General features: G+C 45.4%; 1 protein-coding gene across 1 annotated transcript in view; it reads left to right on the top strand.

Annotated features, from left to right (window-relative positions):
* LOC106595488 (serine/threonine-protein kinase WNK1) overlaps positions 1-27,400 on the top strand; it is a 163,052-nt gene that overhangs the window by 61,613 nt on the left and 74,039 nt on the right. The window contains 2 exon segments of the mRNA XM_045711886.1: positions 20,550-20,728; positions 25,417-25,637. Coding sequence (XP_045567842.1) covers positions 20,550-20,728; positions 25,417-25,637 — 400 coding nt within the window.

Raw genomic sequence — 27,400 nt, 5'->3', positions numbered from 1 at the left:
CCCAGTACTACAGATGAAAGGTAACCTAACCACAGCCCAGTACTACAGATGAAAGCTAACCTAACCACAGCCCAGTACTACAGATGAAAGCTAACCTAACCACAGCCCAGTACTACAGATGAAAGGTAACCTAACCACAGCCCAGTACTACAGATGAAAGGTAACCTAACCACAGCCCAGTACTACAGATGAAAGGTAACCTAACCACAGCCCAGTACTACAGATGAAAGGTAACCTAACCACAGCCCAGTACTACAGATGAAAGGTAACCTAACCACAGCCCAGTACTACAGATGAAAGGTAACCTAACCACAGCCCAGTACTACAGATGAAAGGTAACCTAACCACTACATACAGCTGTTCTGATTAGAGATCTGAAGATGAAGATGTTGTCTTCAAAGCCAGTTGTTTTGAAGGTGTGTTTTTGTGAGGGTCCCCATTACTTTGCTCAAGTCAAGTGTTTTTTTGGCACTATTGTCTCATCTAACAATTGAAAAGAGAATAGAGAAAATGTGGTCGCGCTTGGATTGGCTGACCAGTTACTGTAGTTACCAGTGACGTGCAGCCAACCGGATACAGTTATAGTTACCCACATGTATAGAAATTCAGTGGGCTCTCAACAGCAACTGGTGGTGCCATTTTGGGTCGTTGTGCATGTGATCCCTTGTCTTGCTCAGCGGTTTATAAAACGTCTGGAAGGTCTGACGCAAGGGGAACTGTCATCCAGCGCTCTCTTTGATCTCTGATCTGGTATTTTAAAGCTGAGGATTGGAATGGCCGGATATAGAGCCTCGAAAGACTCCTGACTGACCATTATGCATTGAAATTGTGGGCTACACGTCAAGTGAGTCCTCTCATTGCTCGCCTTTCAAGTTTGTCAAGTTCAAAAGCTTCCATTGTCCATTTAAGGTCAAATTGAAATGTCTGCCCTTCATTACACAGCTCAGGAAAATTAAAGGGTCATTCCAAAATAATATCCGTCTTAATCGTTAAATCTTTGAATTACTCTAATGTGATTTGGACACAAAGCGAGATATTGTTGGAACTAAGCTGTTACTATCAAGGCCACATTAGGATCTCCAGGCGTCTTGTCAAGTTTTGCAGAACAACAATGTTCTAACATGGAAGTGGGCCGTAATAATGAGCTTTAAGTGGAAGTGATTTTCAGATTTTCTCGTGCAAATGACAGATTAACCATTGCTTCCACTCATTGTTGGGTTACGAATTCAGAGGAGAGCCCAGCTTTATTCTGGAAAGTTCTCATTACTAAGATTCACCTGTCAGGTGATGGCTTTACTGCTAACAGGATGCTTGAGGGACTTAGACCATGGGCAGCTTTAGGGCTCACAGTAGCCACCTTTTCAATGAAGGATACAGTTGTCCTTCAAATGAAATGATGAACTGTCATGGAGACATGGTCTCCCTTCAAAATGAGGATCACTGTCTGAATTCACAGGGAGAGTTATTATTATTAGATTTTATCACTTGAGTTTAGTGTCCCTGTTGGTGGGGAGTTGATTAAACCCTGCTTGATTCATAGAGGCTGTCAGTCATAGGCAAAGACTAATCTCTGGCTGCTGAATACTGAGTCAGTCCATATGCTGCTTCATCTATCCCAGGACAGTCACTTATGTCAGTTATATCTCCTCTTTCTCCTCTTGATGAGTGGAGAAGCGGAGAGGGAGTGGAGAAGCGGAGAGGGAGTGGAGAAGCGGAGAGGGAGTGGAGAAGCGGAGTGGAGAGGGAGACAGTCTTTTTTTTACTGCTTTCTGATGAGGGACGGACTGACAGATGGAGGAGAGAAGAGGCAGAGTGGAGTGGAGACACCGGTCCTTCATTCCAGTCAGCCAGGCCGGTCTTGGGGAACAATTGAGTCTGTCTCTGGGTGACACTGGTTCGCCTCAGCTCCAGGGAACAGCTCATCCGTCAGACCTCCTGACCCCCAGGATGGTGCCCCGCGGCAGGCAGGAACATGCACTGAGGATGCCTTGTTGTTGGCTACATTCTGAATGGCACCCTATTCTCTATGAAGTGCACTACTATGCCCACAGGACTCTAGAAGTGCACTATAAAGGGAATAGGGATCTATTTGGAATGCATTCACACTGAGGACGCCTTGTTTATGCCCTGACCCAGATACACTCAGACCCTGCAACACACTGGCTTGTGTCCCAAATGGCTCTGTATTTCCTACTTAGTACACTACTTTAGATCAGAGCCCTATGGGCCCTGGTCAAAAGTAGTGCACTATGTAGGGACTAGTGTCATTCGGGACGTATCCAGTGTCTCTGACACACACCATAGATCATGTTCAAAGCACAACGTTAAAAATGGGCCTTATTGTGGCTGAGGCTGCCTTTTTAGAATTCTTTACCCCTTCGCCTCTTATTTTCAGGGAAGTTATTTCTAGCCCTATAGTGCTATCTTTGCACTCTAGCAAGTAGTATTTATTTATTTACTTATTTTAAAGAGGATTGCCAAGGATGCTTTGCACTGGTAACATGGAAACCACTCTTTGGTTAAGTCGCAGCGGACTAGGATTTGCAAACATGTGCGGTGCCTGGATATGAGGGCAGATACTCAAGACAGTCATAAAGCGGGGAGGCTGTAGTAATCCTGATGGTTTTCAGCTTCTGGGTGAGTCTCTGTCTCGTGCCAAAATGGCACCCTAGTTCCTATATAGTGCACTACATAGGACATAGTGAGCCATTTGGGACTGAGTCTGAGCTAAAGCTCATTACCATGGCAACTCTGTTGACTTTGTTGTATGGAGATGAGCAGGCGATGGAAACCCTCTGTCTCTAATTGATGCAAATAGCTTCTGAGGATGGAGGCACTTTGAAACTGTAAACACTGGTGATATCAGTTCTCTGACCCAAATGCAGCTCTATTCCCCATAAAATGCACTTCTTTTGATTAGAGCTCTCTGGGCCCTGGGCAAAGGTAGTGCACTAAATAGGGAAGATAGGGTGCCATTTGGGACGATATCCGGGGCTGAAGAGCTTTGTTGAATTATGCTAAGGGTTAGTGGATAGCTCCAGAGTTCTGGGCGGACGTTACGTGGCCTCAATCGGGCTGTGGCGGTCTGGTCTACCCAGGAGGAGGAGGGAGGGAGGATAAGTCCCAAATGGCACCCTATTCCCTATATTGGGAACTACTTTGTCTAGAACCTTCTGGTTCCCTGGTCAGATGTAGTGCACTATAAAGGGTTTAGAACACCTCCCAGAGACATCCCAGGTCTAACAGTAGTGTGTGTGTGTGTGTGTGTGTGTGTGTGTGCGTGTAGTCTGTCAGAAAAATGGCAAGTCAGTCGTGACTCCTCTGTTATGGAGGCTCTGAATAAATTCATCACATTTTCTCTCTGATTTAGCAGCTGCAAGCTTACTCAATATTTTTATTATTTTATTTTGTATGGATTTGTATTCTGCTGTTGCTACTCAGGCTGTTGCTAGACCCAAATTAACTGATTTAAAGCTGGGACGATACACAGAAAATGATCAACACTGACCACTTATCACAGGCGTTTTGCTGATGGTGTTCATTACGATAAGTAGCCTATACTAGAGGAATGTGTAGTTCGAAGTGAAATACGTTTGCTAATATGGGTGATTGTTGTTAATCAAACTAATAGTTTAAAGGCTAATGAAAAACAACTGTGGTGCAAATTAGCGTTTTTGCATCAATTCAGGCAATTTATCCCGGTATGGATTTTTGTCCATATCGCCCAGCTCTACCCTGAACCCATCTCTCCAATCAGCACTGAGTGACTTGAGACGGGGATATGTCAGGGCCAGAGCAGCTGCACAGTGAGCCACTCTGTTCCCTGACATCCCCCTTCATCAATCACAGCTTATTTTATTTAACCCATATTTAACTAGGCAAGTCAGTTAAGAACAAATTCTTATTTACAATGACGGCCTACCCTGGCCAAACCCGGACGACACTGGGCCAATTGTGCACCGCCCAATGGGACTCCCAATCAGGGCTGGTTGTGATACAGCTTGGAATCAAACCATGGTCTGTAGTGACTCCTCTAGCACTGAGATGCAGTGTCTTAGACCGCTGTGCCACTCGGGAGTTGCCTCTAATCCCAGCCAGCTTCTCTGAAAAGGCTTTAAAAACAACACCAAGGTGGAGATGATCCGTCCTACTCCTGAAATACATGGGCTGTGTTCCACATGGTGCACTAATCCCTGCATAGTGCACAACCTTCCCCATGTGGTGCCGTTTAGGAAGTATACGTTACGTAACCGGTTGGTAGGCAAGAGGCACCACATTGGGCACCCCCCTAGGGGCAGGATGACTGAATTGCAACCACATGTAGTTTGGGGTTTGGGACCCACATGACCTTAGTTACGGCAATCTGTGAAGTGCTGATTGACGGGAAACCAAAAACCTTGAGCCCCTGCAGAAAGAAAAGGAAAAGACGAGACCCCAAGTTTCCTTCCCTAATTGGAAGCCACTGTTGAAGTGTCTGTTTATAGAGTTATAAGAATCCCTTTTTGAAAGTTACAGTCGGTTCTATGTCCGCTTTGCGTTTACTAGCTCTTCTAAAGTGACTCTTATTCAAAGCAGATGTCCTGCTGCTGCTGCTGCTTGTTCTGCTTGCAAATTCTCCTTCTTTCATTTCCTCTGTTTTCTCTTCTCGTTTCAAACCCTCTCGAGATCCTCAACCGTGACTGGCTGATCTGAGAGGTTGGAGGTTTGTGAGCTCTGCAGGAGAGCACCAACCAGAGAGATCCAGATCTGAAGACAGCACTATACACACAAACTGTGTGTTCCAAATTGCACCCTATTCCCTACGTAGTGCACTACTTTGGACCTGGGCCCATATTTAACCTTTTATTTTAACAAGGAGTCCCATTTTGAGACCAAGTTATTTTGCAAGGGAGCCCTGCATAGGGCTAGAGTCAATAAATAGTAGTGCACTATATAGGGAGCCATTTGGGACATATCCCTACACAGTGGACCTTTTCACTTGGCTTGTAACTGTAGACCGCTGGGCACCAACTTTCACTGACCCAATGTCACAACTTTTTAGGACTTAAGTCCACATTAACTGACAAAAAGACTGAAGGGGAAGTAGGCTAACTCGTATGACTTGGCAGTTGACCAAGTTTGAACTGACTAAGATAGTTTTGTCATAGTCGGTCATTTGAAAAGGTCGTCAGCCCTCCTTTGGTAAGTAACAAACTAGGTCTATAAGGAGTTATTTGAGCCAATGATCTGAACTTTAGGCCACTTGGAACACAGCCCTGCTGTTTCCATCATTGTTGCCTAGTTCCAGAAATAGCCGAGACAGACATAGAACTGTCACTGCTGCTAGAACGGATTTTAGTCTATTTGAACTGCCCTGAAAACGGAACAGAGGAAATTTTTTTTTTTTTTTTTTTAAGTTGACGAGTCTCTTATGATGTCTGCAGCAGATGCAATGGAGAGGGAGTCTAGCCTCATAACCCAACCAGTCACGAAAACCAGCGTTGTCTCAATCTCCCCATTTCATGTCTCCACACTCAAACAAACACGCGAGAGCCTACAAATGCAATATCTTTCTACCCAGAGGGAGGGTGAAGGGTTAATACTTGTTTTGATGGTACAGGGAATTGGTCGGGGGGGGGGCGCGGGGGGGGCGCATTGCATTACTACAGTAAGTGCTGCTGGGAAATAGAGTGGTGGCTTTCAGTCAGCTAGTCACATGACCAACCCTGAGCCTGTCTTCCTGTCCATCAGGGGGAAAACACAACACACACATACATTTATTCATCATCATCAGTGGAGCCAGATAAGCTGATAAACCAGCCTGCCTCTCCTCAGTACAGTTAATGTGGGCTGAGTGATATAACCATCAACAGTCCTGGTAGTACAGGTTCCCAGGCAACTTTCAGGATGTCGGAATGGCACCGTGTTCCTATATCGTGCACTGCTTTTGACTCCGACTAGTGCTGAGTGATTAACCAAAATCTAGTTTTTAAACAACTCATTTACCACCAGTTCAATTATTTGAATTCCATTTGGGGTTTTTTCTTCTGTGAGCTCAATGCACACATTGCGCTGCAGTTTGTGTAGAGATTTTTATTTTTTTTAGTCATTTTAGTCATTTAGCAGACGCTCTTATCCAGAGAGATAAATGATCAAGGACCAACATGTTCATTTCCCAACCTGTGTAGGGAGTTGTAGTTTCCAACAGGCTAATATTCTACATAGTTTAGCGCAGAAAATGGGATAATTAACTATCATGACCATAATTCATTGCATGGCTACTTTTCTGGTTTCTTTTACGCCTGCTATGTAAGAGACAGAAGAATGAGCGATCAGGAGAGGATCCATAGAGGGCAGTTTCTTTGAGGTATTGGTATTTGGTTTTTTTGCCCTCGCTGAGTCAAATAATCAACTAATCATCCAGTAGTGTAGTGTGAGGGGAAATAACAAAACGTGCACCTCTTGGGTCCCCAGGAAACCCTGCTTTATTTACATTGAACTACTAATAGTGATTTAGTTAGACAGCGGCTCTATAGAGATGGTTTAGTTAGACTGGAGCTCTATAGAGATGGTTTAGTTAGACTGGAGCTCTGTAGAGGTGGTTTAGTCAGACTGGAGCTCTATAGAGGTGGTTTAGTTAGACTGGAGCTCTATAGAGATGGTTTAGTTAGACTGGAGCTCTGTAGAGATGGTTTAGTTAGACTGGAGCTCTGTAGAGGTGGTTTAGTCAGACTGGAGCTCTGTAAAGGTGGTTTAGTTAGACTGGAGCTCTATAGAGATGGTTTAGTTAGACTGGAGCTCTATAGAGATGGTTTAGTTAGACTGGAGCTCTATAGAGGTGGTTTAGTCAGACTGGAGCTCTGTAAAGGTGGTTTAGTTAGACTGGAGCTCTATAGAGATGGTTTAGTTAGACTGGAGCTCTATAGAGATGGTTTAGTTAGACTGGAGCTCTATAGAGATGGTTTAGTTAGACTGGAGCTCTGTAGAGATGGTTTAGTTAGACTGGAGCTCTGTAGAGGTGGTTTAGTCAGACTGGAGCTCTGTAGAGGTGGTTTAGTCAGACTGGAGCTCTGTAGAGGTGGTTTAGTCAGACTGGAGCTCTGTAGAGGTGGTTTAGTTAGACTGGAGCTCTATAGAGTTGGTTTAGTTAGACTGGAGCTCTGTAGAGGTGGTTTAGTCAGACTGGAGCTCTGTAGAGGTGGTTTAGTCAGACTGGAGCTCTGTAGAGGTGGTGACTTGGAATTAAATAATAGTCATCAAATAAAACGTATTTAATTAAATCCAATTTTATTTAGCAGATGTTCTTGCAGGTGTTGAAATGCTTGTGCTTCTAGTTCTGACAGTGCAGTAATATCTAACAAGTAATCTAACAATTCCACAACAACTACGTAATACACACAAATCTAAGTAAAGGAATGGAATTAGGAATATATAAATATATGGATGAGCAATGTCAGAGTGGCGCAGACTGAGCTACAGTAGATAGTTTAGAGAACAGTAAATACATATGAGATGAGTAATGCAAGATATATGTATTCAACCCACATAATGCATAGTGCATTTAATGTTAACAAAAAATATCGAAACCAAAAATCTTGATTATTTTTAAACAAACTTATTTTTTAACCAAGCCAAGTAGTGCACTATATAGGGAAAAGTGCTCTGGTCTAAAGTAGTGCACTATATAGGGAATAGGTTGCAATTTGGAACATGACTTTCTGTCATTGCCTGCTTCCTCTGAGGATTGCTTAATTTGTCTGCAGTATTCTCCACTCCACTCTTCGAGGCATGGCTGTTTCCATTGAGGCCCCATTCATGTGTGTGTGTGTGTGAGACTACTAAAACTCAAAACTTCCAAACATGGTTGTTTCTTCACACTCTAGGCTAAATCAAGTAGTCAAGGCAACCATGAGTGACATTCATATTTAACAGTGGTGAGGGGTTTTGACAGACAGGTAGTTGTCAGCTAGAGACAGTAATACAGGTTCAGTTCCTCTTGTTTTGGTTCAACAGGAACAGAGAGTGGAAAAGGAAACACTCTGTCCACAAACTGTGGGAGATTTTATGTAGTGATTCACGTGTGTGTGTGTTGCACTTTTTGCGAGTTTCTCTGTGTATTTTTAGAAACAACCCTATGTATCAGACTTAGACTTGTGTCCCTTTTTGCATTTTTGTGAAATATGAATCTTAGTTGGGCCACTGGTGTGAATGGTATTCCTAGTGGGCTCTCTGTCTCTCAACACACACACACTATTCAAATGCCTGCACCCTCTGCTGTGCCGGCGGGATAAACCCTTCCCTGTGATGAAGATATGGGCTCATTGACAGGATTTTACCTTTTCAAAATGTGTGAACGTTTGTAGAGAATGCATTGTCACACACACTGGATGGATAGTCTGTTCCTGGAAACCCATGGCCTCCTGCCAGCTCTAGGCCTGGGGTTTTACCCTGCAGCTTTAGCTGGCTGTGTGTGTGTCCGCACAGCCCTGCACAGATGTGAAGGCATTACCACAGAGGCCTAGCAGGCAGAAACTAACTCTCTCTGTACTGTGGCTGTGCTCTTCACAAGGCCCTCTCTATATAGGCCTACTGCTAAATGGATACAGTCAGTTCTGCATTTGCTGCTGTATTAGTTCCAGCTGGGCCTCTGTAAGTAGCGTCGACTGTTTGGGGAAGTTCCCCTGTGTAGAGGCAGGCAGACACACACACTAACCTCCTCTCCTGCTGCGCTCCCCTCTCATACACTATGTCTCTAGAGATCATTTGCCCTATATGGGGAGTTTGGTTTCCTTCAGACGTTGACGAGTGGGATGTTAGCTTGACGGACTGTCGACGTTGACGAGTGGGATGTTAGCTTGACGGACTGTCGACGTTGACGAGTGGGATGTTAGCTTGACGGACTGTCGACGTTGACGAGTGGGATGTTAGCTTGACGGACTGTCGACGTTGAAGATTGTATTGTTAGTTTGACGGACTGTCGACGTTGACGAAGTGGGATGTTAGCTTGACGGACTGTGTCGACGTTGACGAGTGGGATGTTAGCTTGACGGACTGTCGACGTTGACGAAGTGGGATGTTAGCTTGACGGACTGTCGACGTTGACGAGTGGGATGTTCGCTGACGGACTGTGTCGACGTTGACGAGTGGGATGTTAGCTTGACGGACTGTGTCGACGTTGACGAGTGGGATGTTAGCTTGACGGATGTCGACGTTGACGAAGTGGGATGTTAGCTTGACGGACTGTGTCGACGTTGACGAGTGGGATGTTAGCTTGACGGACTGTGTCGACGTTGACGAAGTGGGATGTTAGCTTGACGGACTGTGTCGACGTTGACGAAGTGGGATGTTAGCTTGACGGACTGTGTCGACGTTGACGAAGTGGGATGTTAGCTTGACGGACTGTCGACGTTGACGAAGTGGGATGTTAGCTTGACGGACTGTCGACGTTGACGAGTGGAATGTTAGCTTGACGGACTGTCGACGTTGACGAGTGGGATGTTAGCTTGACGGACTGTGTCGACGTTGACGAGTGGAATGTTAGCTTGACGGACTGTCGACGTTGACGAGAGGGATGTTAGCTTGACGGACTGTCGATGTTGACGAGTGGGAGGTTCGCTTGACGGACTGTGTCGACGTTGACGAGTGGGATGTTAGCTTGACGGACTGTCGACTTTGACAAGTGGGATGTTAGCTTGACGGACTGTGTCGACGTTGACGAGTGGGATGTTAGCTTGACGGACTGTGTCGACGTTGACGAGTGGGATGTTAGCTTGACGGACTGTGTCGACGTTGACGAGTGGGATGTTAGCTTGACGGACTGTCGACGTTGACGAGTGGGATGTTAGCTTGACGGACTGTCGACGTTGACGAGTGGAATGTTAGCTTGACGGACTGTCGACGTTGACGAGTGGGATGTTAGCTTGACGGACTGTGTCGACGTTGACGAGTGGGATGTTAGCTTGACGGACTGTCGACGTTGACGAGAGGGATGTTAGCTTGACGGACTGTCGATGTTGACGAGTGGGAGGTTCGCTTGACGGACTGTGTCGACGTTGACGAGTGGGATGTTAGCTTGACGGACTGTGTCGACGTTGACGAGTGGGATGTTAGCTTGACGGACTGTCGACTTTGACGAGTGGGATGTTAGCTTGACGGACTGTGTCGACGTTGACGAAGTGGGATGTTAGCTTGACGGACTGTGTCGACGTTGACGAGTGGGATGTTAGCTTGACGGACTGTGTCGACGTTGACGAGTGGGATGTTAGCTTGACGGACTGTTCGACGTTGACGAAGTGGGATGTTAGCTTGACGGACTGTGTCGACGTTGACGAGTGGGATGTTAGCTTGACGGACTGTGTCGACGTTGACGAAGTGGGATGTTAGCTTGACGGACTGTGTCGACGTTGACGAGTGGGATGTTAGCTTGACGGACTGTCGACGTTGACGAGTGGGATGTTAGCTTGACGGACTGTCCATATATTGTGGCTCTCATCTCGGGGGGTTCATCTTGGCTCATTTTAAACTGAAAGCAGAAGTACAGAGATGGTTGGTTCGACCTCTTCTCAGAAATAGAAGTAGGTGAAATGTTGTATTCTCTAGTATTTTGGGCTACTTCTCCAAGGCACAGTCTGTCAGTCCTTTAAGCCAGCCAGGCTTCCTTTATCTCTTAATGATAGCCGTCTGTCTGTCTGGCAGCTCTGGGCTGTGTGTGTGTGGATATACACACAGCCTGTTACTGTCTGTAGTACTACAGTAGAGAGAGATACACACAGCCTGTTACTGTCTGTAGTACTACAGTAGAGAGATACACACACACAGCCAGCCAGCCAGTTCCCACATCCCTACCTATCTGTTAGTGTGCTGGGAGAAACTCCATTGGATTAGAGTGAGGTCTGTTCTAATCCGTGAGAACTCTCCTCCTCACACCCTGGATAGTAGGCTCTCCCACACTGAGGCCCAAATGGCACCCTATTCCCTACATAGTGTAGTGTGCTTATTTTGATCAGGGCCCTACGGGCTCACTATGTAGGTAATAGGGTGCCATTTGGGACTCAGTCTGAGACCAGACTGCATTGCACTGCCAGTCCAGAGTAATCGCTCTTAACTTAACCCACCCTTCGGCATGTCTCGGAACGGTACGAATCTTCCCCTGGCAAAGATACAACTCAGTTGATTCAGTCCACATAAATCAGCCCACTCACAACAGTCCTATTCTCTTTCTAGTGCATTATCTTTATGTCCTATTTAGGGTTGCACATTTTGGGGAATATTCAGAGGTGGGAACTTTCCGTGGGAATATATGGGAATTAACAGGGAATATATGCAAATTATTATTAATACCATTTAAATGTAGATGTTTTTTGTATTGGATATATTTACCATATCATATGGAGACAGAAACATAAACCTTTTACCTTATCATAAGTAGACATAATTCAAATGATTAAATCCTTCCAATAGAAATAAAAAAAACGATTTAGTTATGAATTGAACTTTAATTAAATGAGTTGACTCTTCACATGGGATGATTTCACTGAACAACAAAAGAAAGGGAATATTGAATGATCCCCAATGATTCATCGCATCTCCCAAAAACGTTTTCAACATACATCTGTAAAATGACAGTCTAGAAACTAAAGCTTTGGTTGTCTTCCTCTCAGGCTTCCATGTCTTCTCCCTGGACCTCCTCAATGTCCACCTCTTGAACATCAGACTCTGAGGCCTCATCTTCACTGTCACTTTCCAACCTTGTTGAGGATGGCTCGTTGTCAGGCTCAAAAGCCTCAAATTTGCCCGGATGGCCACCAATTTTTCAACCCTTGTATTGGTCAGCCTGTTGCGTGCTTTGGTGTGTGTGTTCCCAAACAAGGACCAGTTGCGCTCTGAGGCGGCTGATGTTGGTGGGATTTGGAGGATGATGGAGGCAACAGGGGAAAGAGCCTGAGATCCACAAAGTCCTTTCCATCAGGTGGCTGATGAGATGTTGGCATGACTGCCATATTGCATCTCCATCCAAAGCCCTTGCTTGGAAGTGTACTCCGCCAGACTGCCAAGAACCTTGCCCTCATCCAGGCCAAGGTGGCGAGACACGGTAGTGATGACACCATAGGCCTTGTTGATCTCTGCACCAGACAGGATTCTCTTACCAGCATACTTGGGGTCCAACATGTACGCTGCAGCGTGTATGGGCTTCAGGCAGAAGTCTTCACGCTTTTTGATGTATTTCAGAACTGCAGTTTCCTCTGCTTGGAGCAACAGTGAAGTGGGCAGGGCGGTACGGATTTCTTCTCTTACATCTGCAAGCAGAGTCTGAACATCAGACAGGATGGCATTGTCTCCCTCAATCCGTGCAATGGCTACTGCTATAGGTTTCAGGAGTTTCAGGCTGCTTACCACTCTTTCCCAAAATACATCATCCAGGAGGATCCTCTTGATGGGGCTGTCCATATCGGCAGACTGTGATATGGCCATTTCTTGGAGAGACTCCTTCCCCTCCAGGAGACTGTCAAACATGATGACGACACCACCCCAACGGGTGTTGCTGGGCAGCTTCAATGTGGTGCTCTTATTCTTCTCACTTTGCTTGGTGAGGTAGATTGCTGATGAGCCTTCACATACCTAACCATTTCCTTGGCTCTCTTGAAGAGTGTATCCATTGTTTTCAGTGCCATGATGTCCTTGAAGAGCCGATTCAATGCATGAGCAGCACAGTCAATGGGTGTGATGTGAGGGTCGGACTCCTCCACTTTAGACCAAGCAGTCTTCATGTTCGCAGCATTGTCTGTCACCAGTGCAAATACCTTCTGTGGTCCAAGGTCATTGATGACTGCCATCAGCTCATCTGCAATGTAGAGACCGGTGTGTCTGTTGTCCCTTGTGTCTGTGCTCCTGTAGAATACTGGTTGAGGGGTGGAGATGATGTAGTTAATTATTCCTTGCCCACGAACATTTAACCACCTATCAGAGATGACTGCAATACAGTCTGCTTTCTCTATGATTTGCTTGACCTTCACTTGAACTCTGTTGAACTCTGCATCCAGCAAATGAGTAGATAAAGCATGTCTGGTTGGAGGGGTGTATGCTGGGCGAAGAACATTCAGAAATCTCTTCCAATACACATTGCCTGTGAGCATCAGAGGTGAACCAGTTGCATACACAGCTCGAGCAAGACATTCATCAGCATTTCTCTGACTGTGTTCCTCCATTGAGTCAAAAAACATCTGATTCCAGGAGGACCATGAGCTGTTGCTGTCGATAAGGTGTCTGATTACTTCTATTCGAGGTGAAAATGATGAGAGGGACTTTTGTCAGAGGTTGCTTGTTGTGAGTGCTGACGGAACTTTATGCACTTGGCCAGATGATTCTGCATCTTTGTTGCATTCTTCACATATGATTTGGCGCAGTATTTGCAAATGTACACAGATTTTCCATCTACATTAGCTGCAGTGAAATGACTCCACACATGAGATAGTGCCCGTGGAATTTTCCTGTATAGATGAGAAAAGAATGAGTAAAAAACAACCAAATACAATTCCATGTACAGATAAATAGTTAAGCAGTTAGATTAAAGAACTCCTTTGTCAGATAAATGTTTTAAAATGAAACATGTATGGAAACAGGTGAATTAACACTCCTCAGTTAGCAGGCTCAAGAAAGATAAAACCCACATGGTATCAAAAACTAACTAGCAGAAATTGTTAAGTTAGAAATGATTTAAACACACTTTGCTGTAGGCTACTATTTACTAGTTAACAAAAAAATTATGTATGTCATATAAAATATATTCACCCCACCCAGTATTGTAGTCAAAACTTACCAGAAAGAATGTAGTCCTTGGCTCAGACAGTGTAGTAGTGTGGGCTCAATAGCATCTCATTAGTGTCTTGAGAATCAGCTGTACATGTGATGGAAGAATGCACTGTGGTTCCATTGAATTGGGGATAGTTTAACCAAAATATGCCACAAGACCTAGAATTGCCTTATGTGTATCCCACAAAAAAGGTTCACTGTTATAAGCTACATTTTTTTGATACGTTTAAGCAAAATTCCCTAACTTCCCGGGCTTAATTTCCCATGGAAAATTTCACGAAAAATTCTGGAAATTTACCAGAACATTTTCGACCCTTTGCAACCCTAGTCATATTCCCTTTCTAGTGCACTTCTAGTGCATGTTTAGTCAGAGCCTCTGAGACTTATCTGAAGCAGAATAGTATTGGGTCATCTCACAGTGATCTGGGTGGCCCTAGGTCGATGTCCACCAGGACTGGGTCATCTCACAGTGATCTGGGTGGCTCCAGGTTTATGTACACCAGGACTGGGTCATCTCACAGTGGTCTGGGTGGCTCCAGGTTTATGTACACCAGGACTGGGTCATCTCACAGTGATCTGGGTGGCTCCAGGTTTATGTCCACCAGGACTGGGTCTGCTCACAGTGATCTGGGTGGCTCCAGGTTTATGTACACCAGGAGTGGGTCATCTCACAGTGGTCTGGGTGGCTCCAGGTTTATGTCCACCAGGACTGGGTCATCTCACAGTGGTCTGGGTGGCTCCAGGTTTATGTACACCAGCACTCGGTCATCTTTAGGGTCCAAGTGGTGCTCAGGTATGGGTGTTACAGATCGTGTACTGTACGCTGAGTAGCTGCCTGTAGCCTAAGCTAGCTAGCCACCTTCCTTAGGTGCTGTGCTATTGTTAGAGAATGGGGATGAGTGCTAGTGCTCTTTCAGATACTGGTTCAAAAGACACGCACACACGCACATGCTCCGTGAGCCTGATATGGTCTCCTTATCAGTGTGTCTTTGATCTTTCCAGTGGCGTTGGAAACCTGCTGCCAGAATACTAAGTCACTCACTGCAGCTCTGCTTTCATTTGACTGTTACATATCTTTGTGTGCATAACTACAAGTCACCAAGGGATTTGTCATCCGAGTGACTCGTATAACAGTGACTGCTTTGCTCTTGTCTATTCTACTATTGTCCCGTATTGTTTCGTTTGATAAGACTCTATGTGACCGGTCTGGTGGGTGAGCTTTGATGGCCTCACCCGTCCTGTTTTCGCCTCAATCTGTCATCTCACTGTCAGTCATATAATGGATATAGTGCTCTGAATTGATTGAACAATGTTTCTTGGTTGAACCCATTAACCCATTGCCTTCTGAGAGTGCTTTCTCCCTATGCGGCCACCATAACCTTGACTGGGAGTGGGCGTACTGTACATAGCCATAGAAATGGACTTAGTACAACAGACATTCCTATTCCAGTCAAATATCCGTGGTCTGGAGAGGCTCTCACCATTCTACTAATTCTATTTCTAGGCGTTGACCATTCTACTAATTCTATTTCTAGGCGTTGACCATTCAACTAATTATATTTCTAGGCTTTGACCATTCTACTAATTATATTTCTAGGCTTTGACCATTCTACTAATTATATTTATATGGTCCATACAGCACCACGCACTGCCTGCCCTGCCAGTAATTCTGACCACCACAAATCCTTGGAAATGGTGACTAGGCACTCTGATCCCAGCCTTCCAGCCATTTCCCCATCTGTATTAATATTTGATATGTGGAAATGGAAAAGGAATTTATCAATGCCCAGCTCTGGCTCTAGCCAGTAATACCACACACCCCTCTGTTCTCATATCCTGGCACACACACGAGCATGCACATTCCACACACACACGAGCATGCACATTCCACACACACACACACACACACACACACACACACACACACACACACACACTAACTGAAAACAACTGGGCCCAGATTACTGCACTGATGCTTGGCTTGGTGACATCCCTAAGGACTGATGCTTGGCTTGGTGACATCCCTAAGGACTGATGATTGGCTTGGAGATGTCCCTAAGAACTGGGAATAACATTGGATCATTTTCTACAGAGAAAGAGGAGAGAAAGGAGAGAGAGAAATACAAAGCATTTTGGATTTGGCTGATCCGCCTCTCCATACACACACACATACGTACACACTGGAGGGCTTGTTTTCATTGGAGGTTGATTCAGTATGTACGAGGGGGTGAGTTTAGCTGTTAGTCTGAGCCAGTGGTGAGGCAGGGATCAGGTCCTCTGTTGTATCTGGCTCCCTCTGAGCTGGAGAGGGCATGTTTTCTGGATGGAGAGCCTGGCCAACTGCTTGTTTATCTCCATGCCCAGACCAGGAGGAGGGAGTAGGAGGATAGCCAGGGGTTTGGAACGCAAACGTTCTATGTGGAGGAGGAGGAAGGAAAGAGGAGGAGGACAAAGTACAGATAGCAAGACGTGAGGATGAGTGGGAGGAGAGCCAGGGTTTTGCGATTGCAACACAAACTTTGAATGTGGAAAATGAACCGGGTCCAGGGGATAAGCGTCTGATTGTTTGACTGAGAGAGCATCTGGCTGAGTGCAGGGTCAGGGGTGATGTGGAGGGCAGCTGAAGGTGTAACAGTCCAGCTGAAGCCTGACCTGCCTGGCTGTTGGTGTGTATTACACAGATGAAAGAGCTTCCACGCTGAGCTCCACGTGCCACAGAGAACCACAGGATTTATCCTGCTCCAGATCTGTTTGGACTGCAGGGCCTATAGCCATTAGCCAATGACCACATGAGTTGGCAAGACAGCACAAAACAGTTCTGGGACCAGGCAAGTAGGATTTATCTTGGAATCATGTAGAGCACCACCGTTTGGCTCCATGTTTCCTTTCCTTGTTGAAGGAAGGAACCTGTCTGACTTGCTGCTCTGTGTGCTGTGGTCTTATGTTGTTCAACTTAGCCCTTGTGGTCACTGGTCAAACCTGAAGTAGTACACCTTGTGACTTGGCGAGCAGGGAAGAACTGGTTTGCTACCACTAAGTCTCTCTCTCTCTGTTGAATTTAACACGGGAGAGGCCAGTGACCCGGCCGATGACGCACTCCTATAGCTAACCATTCTGCATGTGTTAGTGATGTCATTAAAGAGTTAATGCATTCTGAGCTATTTTGCCCATGCGCTTAATCTAGTCCACATTCAGGTCACATGTCGTGGTTTGCAACGCACAAACAAACACCTGTGTTGTATTCTAAGCAGCAGTGCACTAAATGTGTCTTTTGTGGTTAGCCACCGTGGTGGAAGAAGACGAGGCATACAGTACAGAGGTGGCAGAGACGAACATGACAAGCCTGGATGGTACATTTCTTGCTGGTTTTTGTAATGTTTTTGTTCCATGTTTAATTTGGAATTCAGCAATAATGGCACAGAAGCCAGCACCACCCCATGTCCATCTCCAGCACCACCCCAACATCAACATATGTGAAAATGAGTGATGCACCGATATGACATTTTCGGCCGATACCGATTTCCAAAAATGTCTTGCTAGGGAAAAAAACGATAATGATAACCGATATTTACAATTTTAGAGCCTTTTAGGCATTCTACTACAGTTAAATAGTTAACACACACACATGGACACAACGGTCTAAGGCACTGCATCTCAGTGCAAGAGGCGTCACTACAGTCCCTGGTTCGAATCCAGGCTGTATCACATCCTTATTTTGAAGGAAAACCGCAGATTCCACTCTTGTGCCTAATCCTTATTGTGGCTAGCTTCACAACACAACCCGGTCAGGTCGAGCCTCACTAGCCAGATGAAGCTAGCTGGCTGCTTATAACGTTAGCTTTGGGCAATAGGGTTAAGTAGCTGGCTCGCTATTTATTTTCATGAACTGAAGTTCAATTTCAATAGGTGAACAACAACAAGTGGCAACTTAGCTAATACTTAAAGGATTCCTAAATCATTGCTAAGAATAATGAAAATGACTGCAGTTTCTTTTGGTCATTGTTTTCAGGCTGGTTGTATTGGTGCTAGCTAGGTACCAAGCTAAAGCTAGCTACCCCAGAAGTTGCGGTCAAACAAATGATGCTTTATTACCAACGCGGTATTGTAAACACATCGTTCGTGGCCGGTGTTTGCTTGTTTGCAGACTTTCTTGTCCAGCTTTGACAGTGCTACTGTATCGTTCTTGTCCAGCTTTGACCCAAACGTTGTTCCATAGTATGTCGTGAAGCTAATAGCAGTGACGCCTTTACTGTGTAACTCCTGTAGGGCAACGTCTGAAATTGGCACACTTGGTAGTGTGTACCGGTGCTCCACCAGTCGGCGAAAGCCAACATCACCCACAACAGAGAACGGTTGATTGTCAAGGGCAATGAATTCCTTTATCTTGGCTTTAATGTATTTTGCCTTTGAGATGTCTCGCTGAAATTGTCTTACTCTTTCAAATGACTGCTGGACTTGTTGACTGCTCCCCACAGCAGACAGTGGGCTAGGTTAGGAATGCTGTGTTTCACGTGTAGCGCAACATTTTACGTGGCGTCATTCGTCATGTACATACATTATATAGGTATGCACGTCAGCTTTACATCAGTTTTGCACATCGCTGTTAAACTAGACATCGGCCGATACCGATATGTTCACCGATATATCGTGCATCCCTAGTGAAAATGGTGTGTTTCTATGTTTTGTAGTTAAACAGACAGGGGAAGATAAGTGTTTCTAATTACATCATCGTGTGATTTTCTTTTTTTTACCAATTATGAGGCATTTGCATCTTCCATCTTTTTTACTACAAAACAAAGAAACGTGCCATTTTCAGATTGATGTTGGGGTGGTGCTGGAGATGATGAATATGAAGCTGATCAGTTTTGAAATGTCCCTTTAACAATATGGATAGTATGCAGGTGGAAAATATATTTCCAACTCCATCTTTCCGAAGCTAATGTGTATATGGCCCTGGGACCCCTGATCCTCGTTAGCTGCTGCTTAATGTCTAATGGCCTCATCCTGGCTGAGTGTGTTCTCAGACCCACCTTCCCTGCTGTGTTTCCATACACAGAACCTGATAATGGCTTGGCTTAATGACTTGCATCTGTGCTTTGGTGACATCGAGGGTCCTCCTGCTGGTGTTAGATGGATTTATGTGGCTGGAACTGACGTGGGCTTTATGGCTGCACAGGTGAAAGACGCACACAGACAGATACTGACACAGATACACTTAGTTTCTTCTTCTGTAGAGGTGACTGTGATGCTGACAGATTCTCTAGAGACCCAGGCTAGTAATGCCTGCCTCTGCCCGCTAAAAGGACAAAATCACTGCTAATGCCAAAACTAAAATCCCCGGAAATACAATTGCTTTAGTGCTTTCACCAGGCATTGTTCTAATCCATCCTCATGTAATGCCCCAGGTGCAGATTTCAGAGCAACCCCATCCTAACCCCCATCAGTGGATTAAAGCTATAATATCCTCAACGGAAGTAGACTTTTGGTTTTTCTGGGCTGGAAAATAAGGTCATAATGAAACAAATAAATGTCTCTGACCTTTTTTGTGAAACTGAAGGCTGAACCCTGTCTGCTTTTGATATAATCCGTCTGACCAGGAAGGAATGAGGATGATTAATGACTAGGTTTGTGGACCGATAGGGCCTCCTCCCACCCTATATCTCTCTATCGCTCTCTCTGCCTGCCTGTGTATGTGGAAAAGAAAAGAGATGACGCAATGTTGTGCCAAGCCGATCTGGCCAGTGGGAGGTGACTGTGGGTGACTCACCTCTATAGGGCAGGGCCACACGGGGGGATTCTCCACTGGCCTTCTAACACCCATCCCCCCTCCCCCTCCACCTCCCTAACCTAACCTTTTTCTTTCTCCCCTCTGTCTTGCTTTTATGTGAATCCAGTCTGTGATTTAACACAAAGCTCATTTACAGACCATTTATAGGGAGACTTGTGGTTTTACTATGCAATGATGAACTCTGACCTTAAAAGGGATACTTTGGGGTGTCCCCCAGAGTCAGATGAACTCGTGGATACCATTTTTATGTGTCTGCGTGCGGTTTGAAGGAAATTGCTAACTAGCGTTAGCGCAATTGCTAACTCGCGGGCTAGCAGATACCCATAGACTTTGTCATTGTACTAACACTTGTTAGCATTGGCTCGCGAAACTACTAACTTCCTTCATACTGGACACAGACATAAAATGGTATCAACTAGTTCATCTGATTCTGGGGAAGTTGTTAAAGGGCCTCATTGCCGAAATCCCCAAGTATCCCTTTAACAGCACCAACCCTCTCAGCCACTAAAATATTTCTAAACCACAAACATGGAATCTCCATGAAACAAGTCAAACCCCTCAAACTCACCCTTTTTAAATGTACAACAATGTTTGTTAGTGTTTCCCTGACCGCAATGTCCGATGTATATATGGTTTATGGTGCAGGCCAGCACTGAACTGGTATTCCCATTAAGTTAGAGGGACCCAGGCTGTTAAAATAGGACAACTGAGAAGTATGTGGGTTCGCTAGCTAGTCTGTTTTTGTTTTCTCAGTTCTTCCTGTGTGCTTCATGGCTTGACTAGGCAGGGTTACTGTGAAACACTGTCTTTGTGACAACTGCTGATGTAAAAAGGACTTTATGAACACTTGATTGATTGAGCGATTGGTTTATTGATTGATTGGGTCCTGTCGTATACTTTAGGCTGGGTTATTGTAAAGCATTATGTGTCAAGACAACTGTAACTGGAATGTTTCTTCTGCTCTCTCCTACAGGATCGTAAGCTGTCTAAGACGGAGCGTCAGAGGTTCAAGGAGGAGGCTGAGATGTTGAAGGGTCTGCAGCACCATAACATTGTACGCTTCTACGACTCCTGGGAGTCTCCCTCCAAAGGAAAGAACTCCAAGTGCATCGTGCTGGTCACAGAGCTTATGACATCAGGCACCCTCAAAACGTGAGTAGTACTGACAAGCTCGTACGCTTTTATATACACACACACACTAAACATTTTGGTGAACGTCTACCTCTCCAGTCGTCAACCTCTGCCGTCTCATCCTCCCTACTGTTGTTCTCTGCCACCAACGGAGATATGGAAATGTCAAAGGAAATGTCTTAGTGTTATTTGTCCTTCTACTAAACCTTTTCCTTGTTCCATAACCTTCATATTATGCGTAGGCACATCTGCTAGTCAAATAGGGCTTTCTGAGTGTTCCATAATAAGCACTTCACAGCTGTGTGTGAGCCCTGAGATCAGAGTGGTACCTCTTAACAGGATGCTGTTGTGTTGTCTCACCATGCCCAGGACGCATGTCCATCTCCCTACCTCCCTGCTGCTAGCTAGTCTACACTCACTCTGGCACACTAGAGACAGACACAGACACACATGACAAAACCCCTGACAATGTAGAGAGAACAGAAGCGGACAGGACAGGGGGCAGCAGGCCAGTCAGGGTTGGGTCTGGCCCAGTGTTATTTGTGGTAACAATAACACCTGAATGTAGAGCAGACAGCTACAGTAGAAATGGGCAATGGACTGCGTGCCGCCCACCACCCCACCTTCCATGGGACTGATGCATTGTGGTAGAGCTGGGAGAGCTGCCCACCTGCCAGCTGCTTCTGCTGCAGATTCCTCACATTCTTGATATAGAGGGGAGGGAGACTGAGGTAGAGCGAGAAGACAGACAGACAGACAGACAAAGTGAGGGGGAGGGGGGAGACTGAGGTAGAGTGAGAGAGACAGACAAAGTGAGGGGGAGGGGAGAGAGTGAGACAGACAGTAAAGAGGGAGAGAGAACAAGAGAGAGCGACAGACAGGCATTCAAAGACAAAGAGAGGGTGTCAGTGTGGCTGCCTGTCCAATCTGCTGTGGTGTGGTACCTGTACTGACCATGTGGTGCTAGTCTGTCTGGGCCCACAACAGGACAGACAGTGCAGCTCAGGACTCTGGACCAGACCAGCAGCTCCCTCCTGTGGAAGAGTCAGTGTGCTGTGTCCCAAACTACTGTACCTTCACTACGGGGACGGTAACACTGTCACGGCCTAGATTATCCACTTCCTGTAACACCGTCACGGCCTAGATTATCCACTTCCTGTAACACTGTCACGGCCTAGATTATCCACTTCCTGTAACACCGTCACGGCCTAGATTATCCACTTCCTGTAACACCGTCACGGCCTAGATTATCCACTTCCTGTAACACTGTCACGGCCTAGATTATCCACTTCCTGTAACACCGTCACGGCCCAGATTATCCACTTCCTGTAACACTGTCACGGCCTAGATTATCCACTTCCTGTAACACTGTCACGGCCTAGATTATCCACTTCCTGTAACACTGTCACGGCCTAGATTATCCACTTCCTGTAACACCGTCACGGCCTAGATTATCCACTTCCTGTAACACCGTCACGGCCTAGATTATCCACTTCCTGTAACACTGTCACGGCCTAGATTATCCACTTCCTGTAACACCGTCACGGCCTAGATTATCCACTTCCTGTAACACCGTCACGGCCTAGATTATCCACTTCCTGTAACACCGTCACGGCCTAGATTATCCACTTCCTGTAACACTGTCACGGCCTAGATTATCCACTTCCTGTAACACTGTCACGGCCTAGATTATCCACTTCCTGTAACACCGTCACGGCCTAGATTATCCACTTCCTGTAACACTGTCACGGCCTAGATTATCCACTTACTGTAACACCGTCACGGCCTAGATTATCCACTTCCTGTAACACTCATGGCCTACATTATCCACTGCTTGTAATATTGTCATGGCCTAGATTATCCACTTCCTGTAAGACTGTCTCTGTTATGGAAGTAAGACTTGTATATGGGTATGAATTAAATGTGTGGAAAAACAGAAACAATCTTTAAAGCTGATGGAAGAAAAAGATGAACTGATGGAAGGAAAAGTCCCATGTGAGGATTGTGTGGATGTTCGTCTCCATGTGGTACAGTATATTGCCCCAGGACTTGGTTTCGTTGGCAGCATCTTTAATACAGCCCTCTCTCCTAGCAGCCGTACAGGCCTGGGCCAAGACCAGGGAGACACAAACAACTAAGTCCCCTGTCTGGGCCTGCCTGGCTGTTAGTCACACTACTGTACCAAGAGCTGTGCCATACTCTCAGGAGGACCAGTGCCAGAGAGCCTGGCACATGGCTGGGTAGGGTGGCAGGCTGGTTGATCTGGTGCCAGGCTGGTTGATCTGGTGGTCTGGTCCACGTGGTTATCATCAACACCCACACAGCCATGGGGGGGGTTCAACATGGGAGCCTGAGCCCAGTGCCGAAAGACAAGACACCGAGGTCAGGCACTGTAACACTCAGGGTACTGATCCAGATACACACATGTAGTCTAAACACAGGTGCACTTATACACACCAGGGATTTGTCTGCCATTTAAATCCTTGGGCGGGCCGCCTAAGTGTTTGTTCGGGCCTGCTAAGTCCAAACAGGGTTTTTAGAAATACATTTCTGGATGGACGTTTTCAGTGTAAAATTAAACAACTAAAACCAGATATAGTATAAAGTATGTGGAAAATATTATGTATGTTATATTATGTATGTGTTATATGTATGTTATATTATGTATGTGTTATTTATATATATATATATATATATATATAAATATCTATCTATCTATCTATATCTCAGCAACAACAAAAAACGCCAATTTTTCAATACCCTCTCTTTCAAAGATAATTTGTAAAAATCCAAATAACTTCACATATCTTCATTGTAAAGGTTTTAAACACTGTTTCCCATGCTTGTTCAATGAACCATAAACAATTAATGAACATGCACCTGTGGAACGGTCGCTAAGACACTAACAGCTTACAGACGGTAGGCAATTAAGGTCACAGTTATTAAAACTTAGGACACTAAAGAGGCCTTTCTACTGACTCTGGGAAACACACCAAAAGAAAGATGCCCAGGGTCCCTGCTCATGTGTGAACATGCCTTAGACATGCTGCAAGGAGGCATGAAGACTGCAGATGTGGCCAGGGCAATAAATTGCAATGTCCGTACTGTCAGATGCCTAAGACAGCGCTACAGGGAGACAGGACGGACAGCTAATCGTCCTCACAGTGGCAGACCACGTGTAACAACACCTGCACAGGATCGGTACATCCGAACATCACACCTGCGGGACAGGTACAGGATGGCAACAACAACTGCCTGAGTTACACCGGGAACGCACAATCCCTCCATCAGTGCTCAGACTGTCCTCAGTAGGCTGAGAGAGGCTGGATTGAGGGCTTGTAGGCCTGTTGTAAGGCAGGTCCTCACCAGGCATCAACGGGCACAAACCCACCTTCGCTGGACCAGAGAGGACTGGTAAAAAGTGCTCTTCACTGATGAGTCGCGGTTTTGTCTCACCAGGGGTGATAGTCGGATTGGAGTTTATCGTCGAAGGAATGAGCGTTACACCGAGGCCTGTACTCTGGAGCGGGATCGATTTGGAGGTGGAGGGTCCGTCATGGTCTGGGGCGGTGTCAGAGCATCATCGGACTGAGCTTGTTATCATTGCAGGCAATCTCAACGCTGTGCGTTACAAGGAAGACCTCCTCCCTCATGTGGTACCCTTCCTGCAGGCTCATCCTGACATGACCCTCCAGCATGACAATGCCACCAGCCATACTGCTCGTTCTGTTTGTCATTTCCTGCAAGACAGGAATGTCAGTGTTCTGCCATGGCCAGCGAAGAGCCCGGATCTCAATCCCATTGAGCACGTCTGGGACCTGTTGGATCGGAGGGTGAGGGCTAGGGCCATTACCCCCAGAAATGTCCTGGAAGGTCAGTCAATCTGGAAAATCTCAAGAACTTTCAAAGTTTCTTCAAGTGCAGTCGTAAAAACCATCAAGCGCTATGATGAAACTGTCTCTCATGAGGACCGCCACAGGAAGACCCAGAGTTACCTCGGCTGCAGAGGATAAGTTCATTAGAGTTACCAACCTCAGAAATTGCAGCCCAAATAATTGCTTCACAGGAAGCAGGAGACTGCGTAAATCAGGCCTTCATGGTCGAATTGCTGCAAAGAAATCACTACTAAAGTCCTTTGGTTTGAGTCCGAATTTGAGATTTTTGGTTCCAACCGCTGTGTCTTTGTGGTTGAGAGAATGCGAAGGCTGGCTACCTTGAAGAATCTCAAATATAAAATGTTTTTTGATTTGTGTAATACTTTTTTGGTTACTACATGATTCCATATATTTTATTTCATAGTTTTGATATCTTTCTTATTCTACAATGTAGAAATTAGTAAAAATAAAGAAAAACCCTTGAATGAGTGTGTCCAAACTTTTGACTGTTGCTGTACATGAAACCAGTGATCACTCATCATCAGTGATGGGTTACTTTGATAATCATTAATCACCTATATCTAAACAACTCTTGATAGAAATGTGTTACACCTCATCTCACCACTGCTTGTTTTGTTATTGTAAAAGCTCATTTGTTCTCAACGCTTTATAATGACAACTTTTACTGGCTAAATGAATATTTAAAATGTGTTGTAGGTACAGTATCTGAAGAGGTTCAAGGTGCTGGAGATAATGGTTCATCAGCTATATCAAAACAACACTGGTTAGAAACGTCCCACCGTCTCATCACGGTTTGTTGTTATTGTGTTCTAGGTATCTGAAGCGGTTCAAGGTGATGAAGATCAAGGTTCTGCGTAGCTGGTGTCGTCAGATCCTGAAGGGGCTCCACTTCCTCCACACCCGGGCCCCTCCCATCATTCACAGGGACCTGAAGTGTGACAACATCTTCATCACCGGCCCCACTGGCTCCGGCAAGATAGGAGACCTGGGATTGGCTACGCTCAAACGGGCCTCCTTCGCCAAGAGTGTCATAGGTATGACCCCATAGGCTGATTTACTGACCTTTTGACCTTTCACCTTCCACTCCAATACCCGTGTCAAAGCCAGATCCCTTCCGACCTCCCCACAGTTGGTTGAATTTAAAATATATTAACAATATATATTTCGGTTTTAAATTGACACCTTCTGGAATGGAATGTGAGGGTTTCGGGTGGACGGGTTAGGGCGGGGTTGGAAGGACTGGATAAAAGTCAAATATATTTTAAATTCACTCCTGACTTGTTTTTTTAAAAGTGTTTAAGATTCCAACCACTGTTTGTCGTGAGCCGACCACAGGTTTTCAGCGCCTGGCTCTCCCTGACCGCAGTACTCCGTGGGCCTCCAGTTTCCTCCAGGGCTGGTTGTGTTTGACTGGTCTCGGGGTGAAACTGGGGAGCCACCCCGGCGCCAGCCAGTTCCCTGTTTTAACAAGGGGAAAACACCTTTTGGTCTCTCTTCCCCATCTGAAAACTATCAGTTACACCAGAAAAAGCTCATTTGAAATGCATATTAAGCAGGTGAAAGCACTCTAACTTTCCATAAACTGTGGTGTGTTGGAGCTTGTAAATTGCCCTAATGACAGCAGGTCTTTAGCCACATCGTGAAATCACACAAATGTTGACAATAAATGTGGAGTTTTCCTCTTTTGTGGGTAAAAAACATATTTTCTCTTTGGGTTTGGGTGGAGACCTGTGGTTTGTTTACTTTAAGACTGATTTAAAGTCTAAGATACACATGCTGTCAATGATGATGAATGTGCCTGAAATGGCCCCCCTGTTCACTATATAGTGCACTACTTTTGAACAGGGCCCATAGGGCTCCCATAGGGCTCTGTGTAGGGAATAGGGGGCCATTTGTAATATCTCTCTCTCTAAAACGTTTTCCTCCTGGGTTTTGTGTTCTCCCCCTCAGCGTGTTAAGATCACCTGATACGGCCATCTCTATCTGCTCATCTAGCTTTTTCCCCTTAATCAACCTGTTTTCTTTTTTGTCTATCTATGCTCTTGAGTATTTAAAACATGTAGGCTCTCCCTCATTCTGCAGTACTGGATAATAATATCATATGTACTGCAGTCACAGTAAGTGGTTCTGGTAAGTGAAAATAAACATTGAATAAACATTTCCCAAATTCTAAATACTAGTTCTTCTGTGTAAGACCTTTGCTTCATACCAGTGTCACAAGGTGCACGGAACAGAGCTGTTTAGTTCAGTCACTAGCTATGGGATAGGCTTATCTCAGTCCTAACCAACCTACTCTAACCTTTGCTTCCAACAGGTCAACTAACAGGTACGTGACACTAAGACGTGTCCTGTTTCTCTGTGGAATGTGAGGTTTTGATACAAGTTAGTTCCATAGCTACGTTGATAACCGCACCAGTAGGACAAATGTAGTAATAAAGGCCCTCGATTGGCTATTTCAGACTCACCTGTTACAAAGCTATCCAATCAGTCTGAATGGGGAGGGGATTGACCTTACATTTACCTGTCTGTCTGGCTAACAACCTGTCGTCCTCTCAACCCCTCTCCTGTTTGAGTCTTCTCTGACCAGACTGCTCCCAATTGCTTGATTATAAAGTATCAGCACAAGGGCCAATCAGCATGTTCTGTGCACCTGTCCCCCTTCTCTCTCTCAGCCCCAATAAAAGGCCTTACAGAGAAAAACTTGTGCTTGTTTCAATTCCGACTAAACTGAAGCCAGCTTCCCCCTTCTCTTTTTATTTATTTTCTTTCTTTATTTTGCTCCCACCATTCCCCCCTC

The sequence above is a fragment of the Salmo salar genome, unplaced genomic scaffold, assembly GCF_905237065.1.
Source record: "Salmo salar unplaced genomic scaffold, Ssal_v3.1, whole genome shotgun sequence".
In the NCBI taxonomy this organism is placed as follows: Eukaryota; Metazoa; Chordata; class Actinopteri; order Salmoniformes; family Salmonidae; genus Salmo; species Salmo salar.
This window is presented reverse-complemented; position numbering and strand designations above follow the sequence as displayed.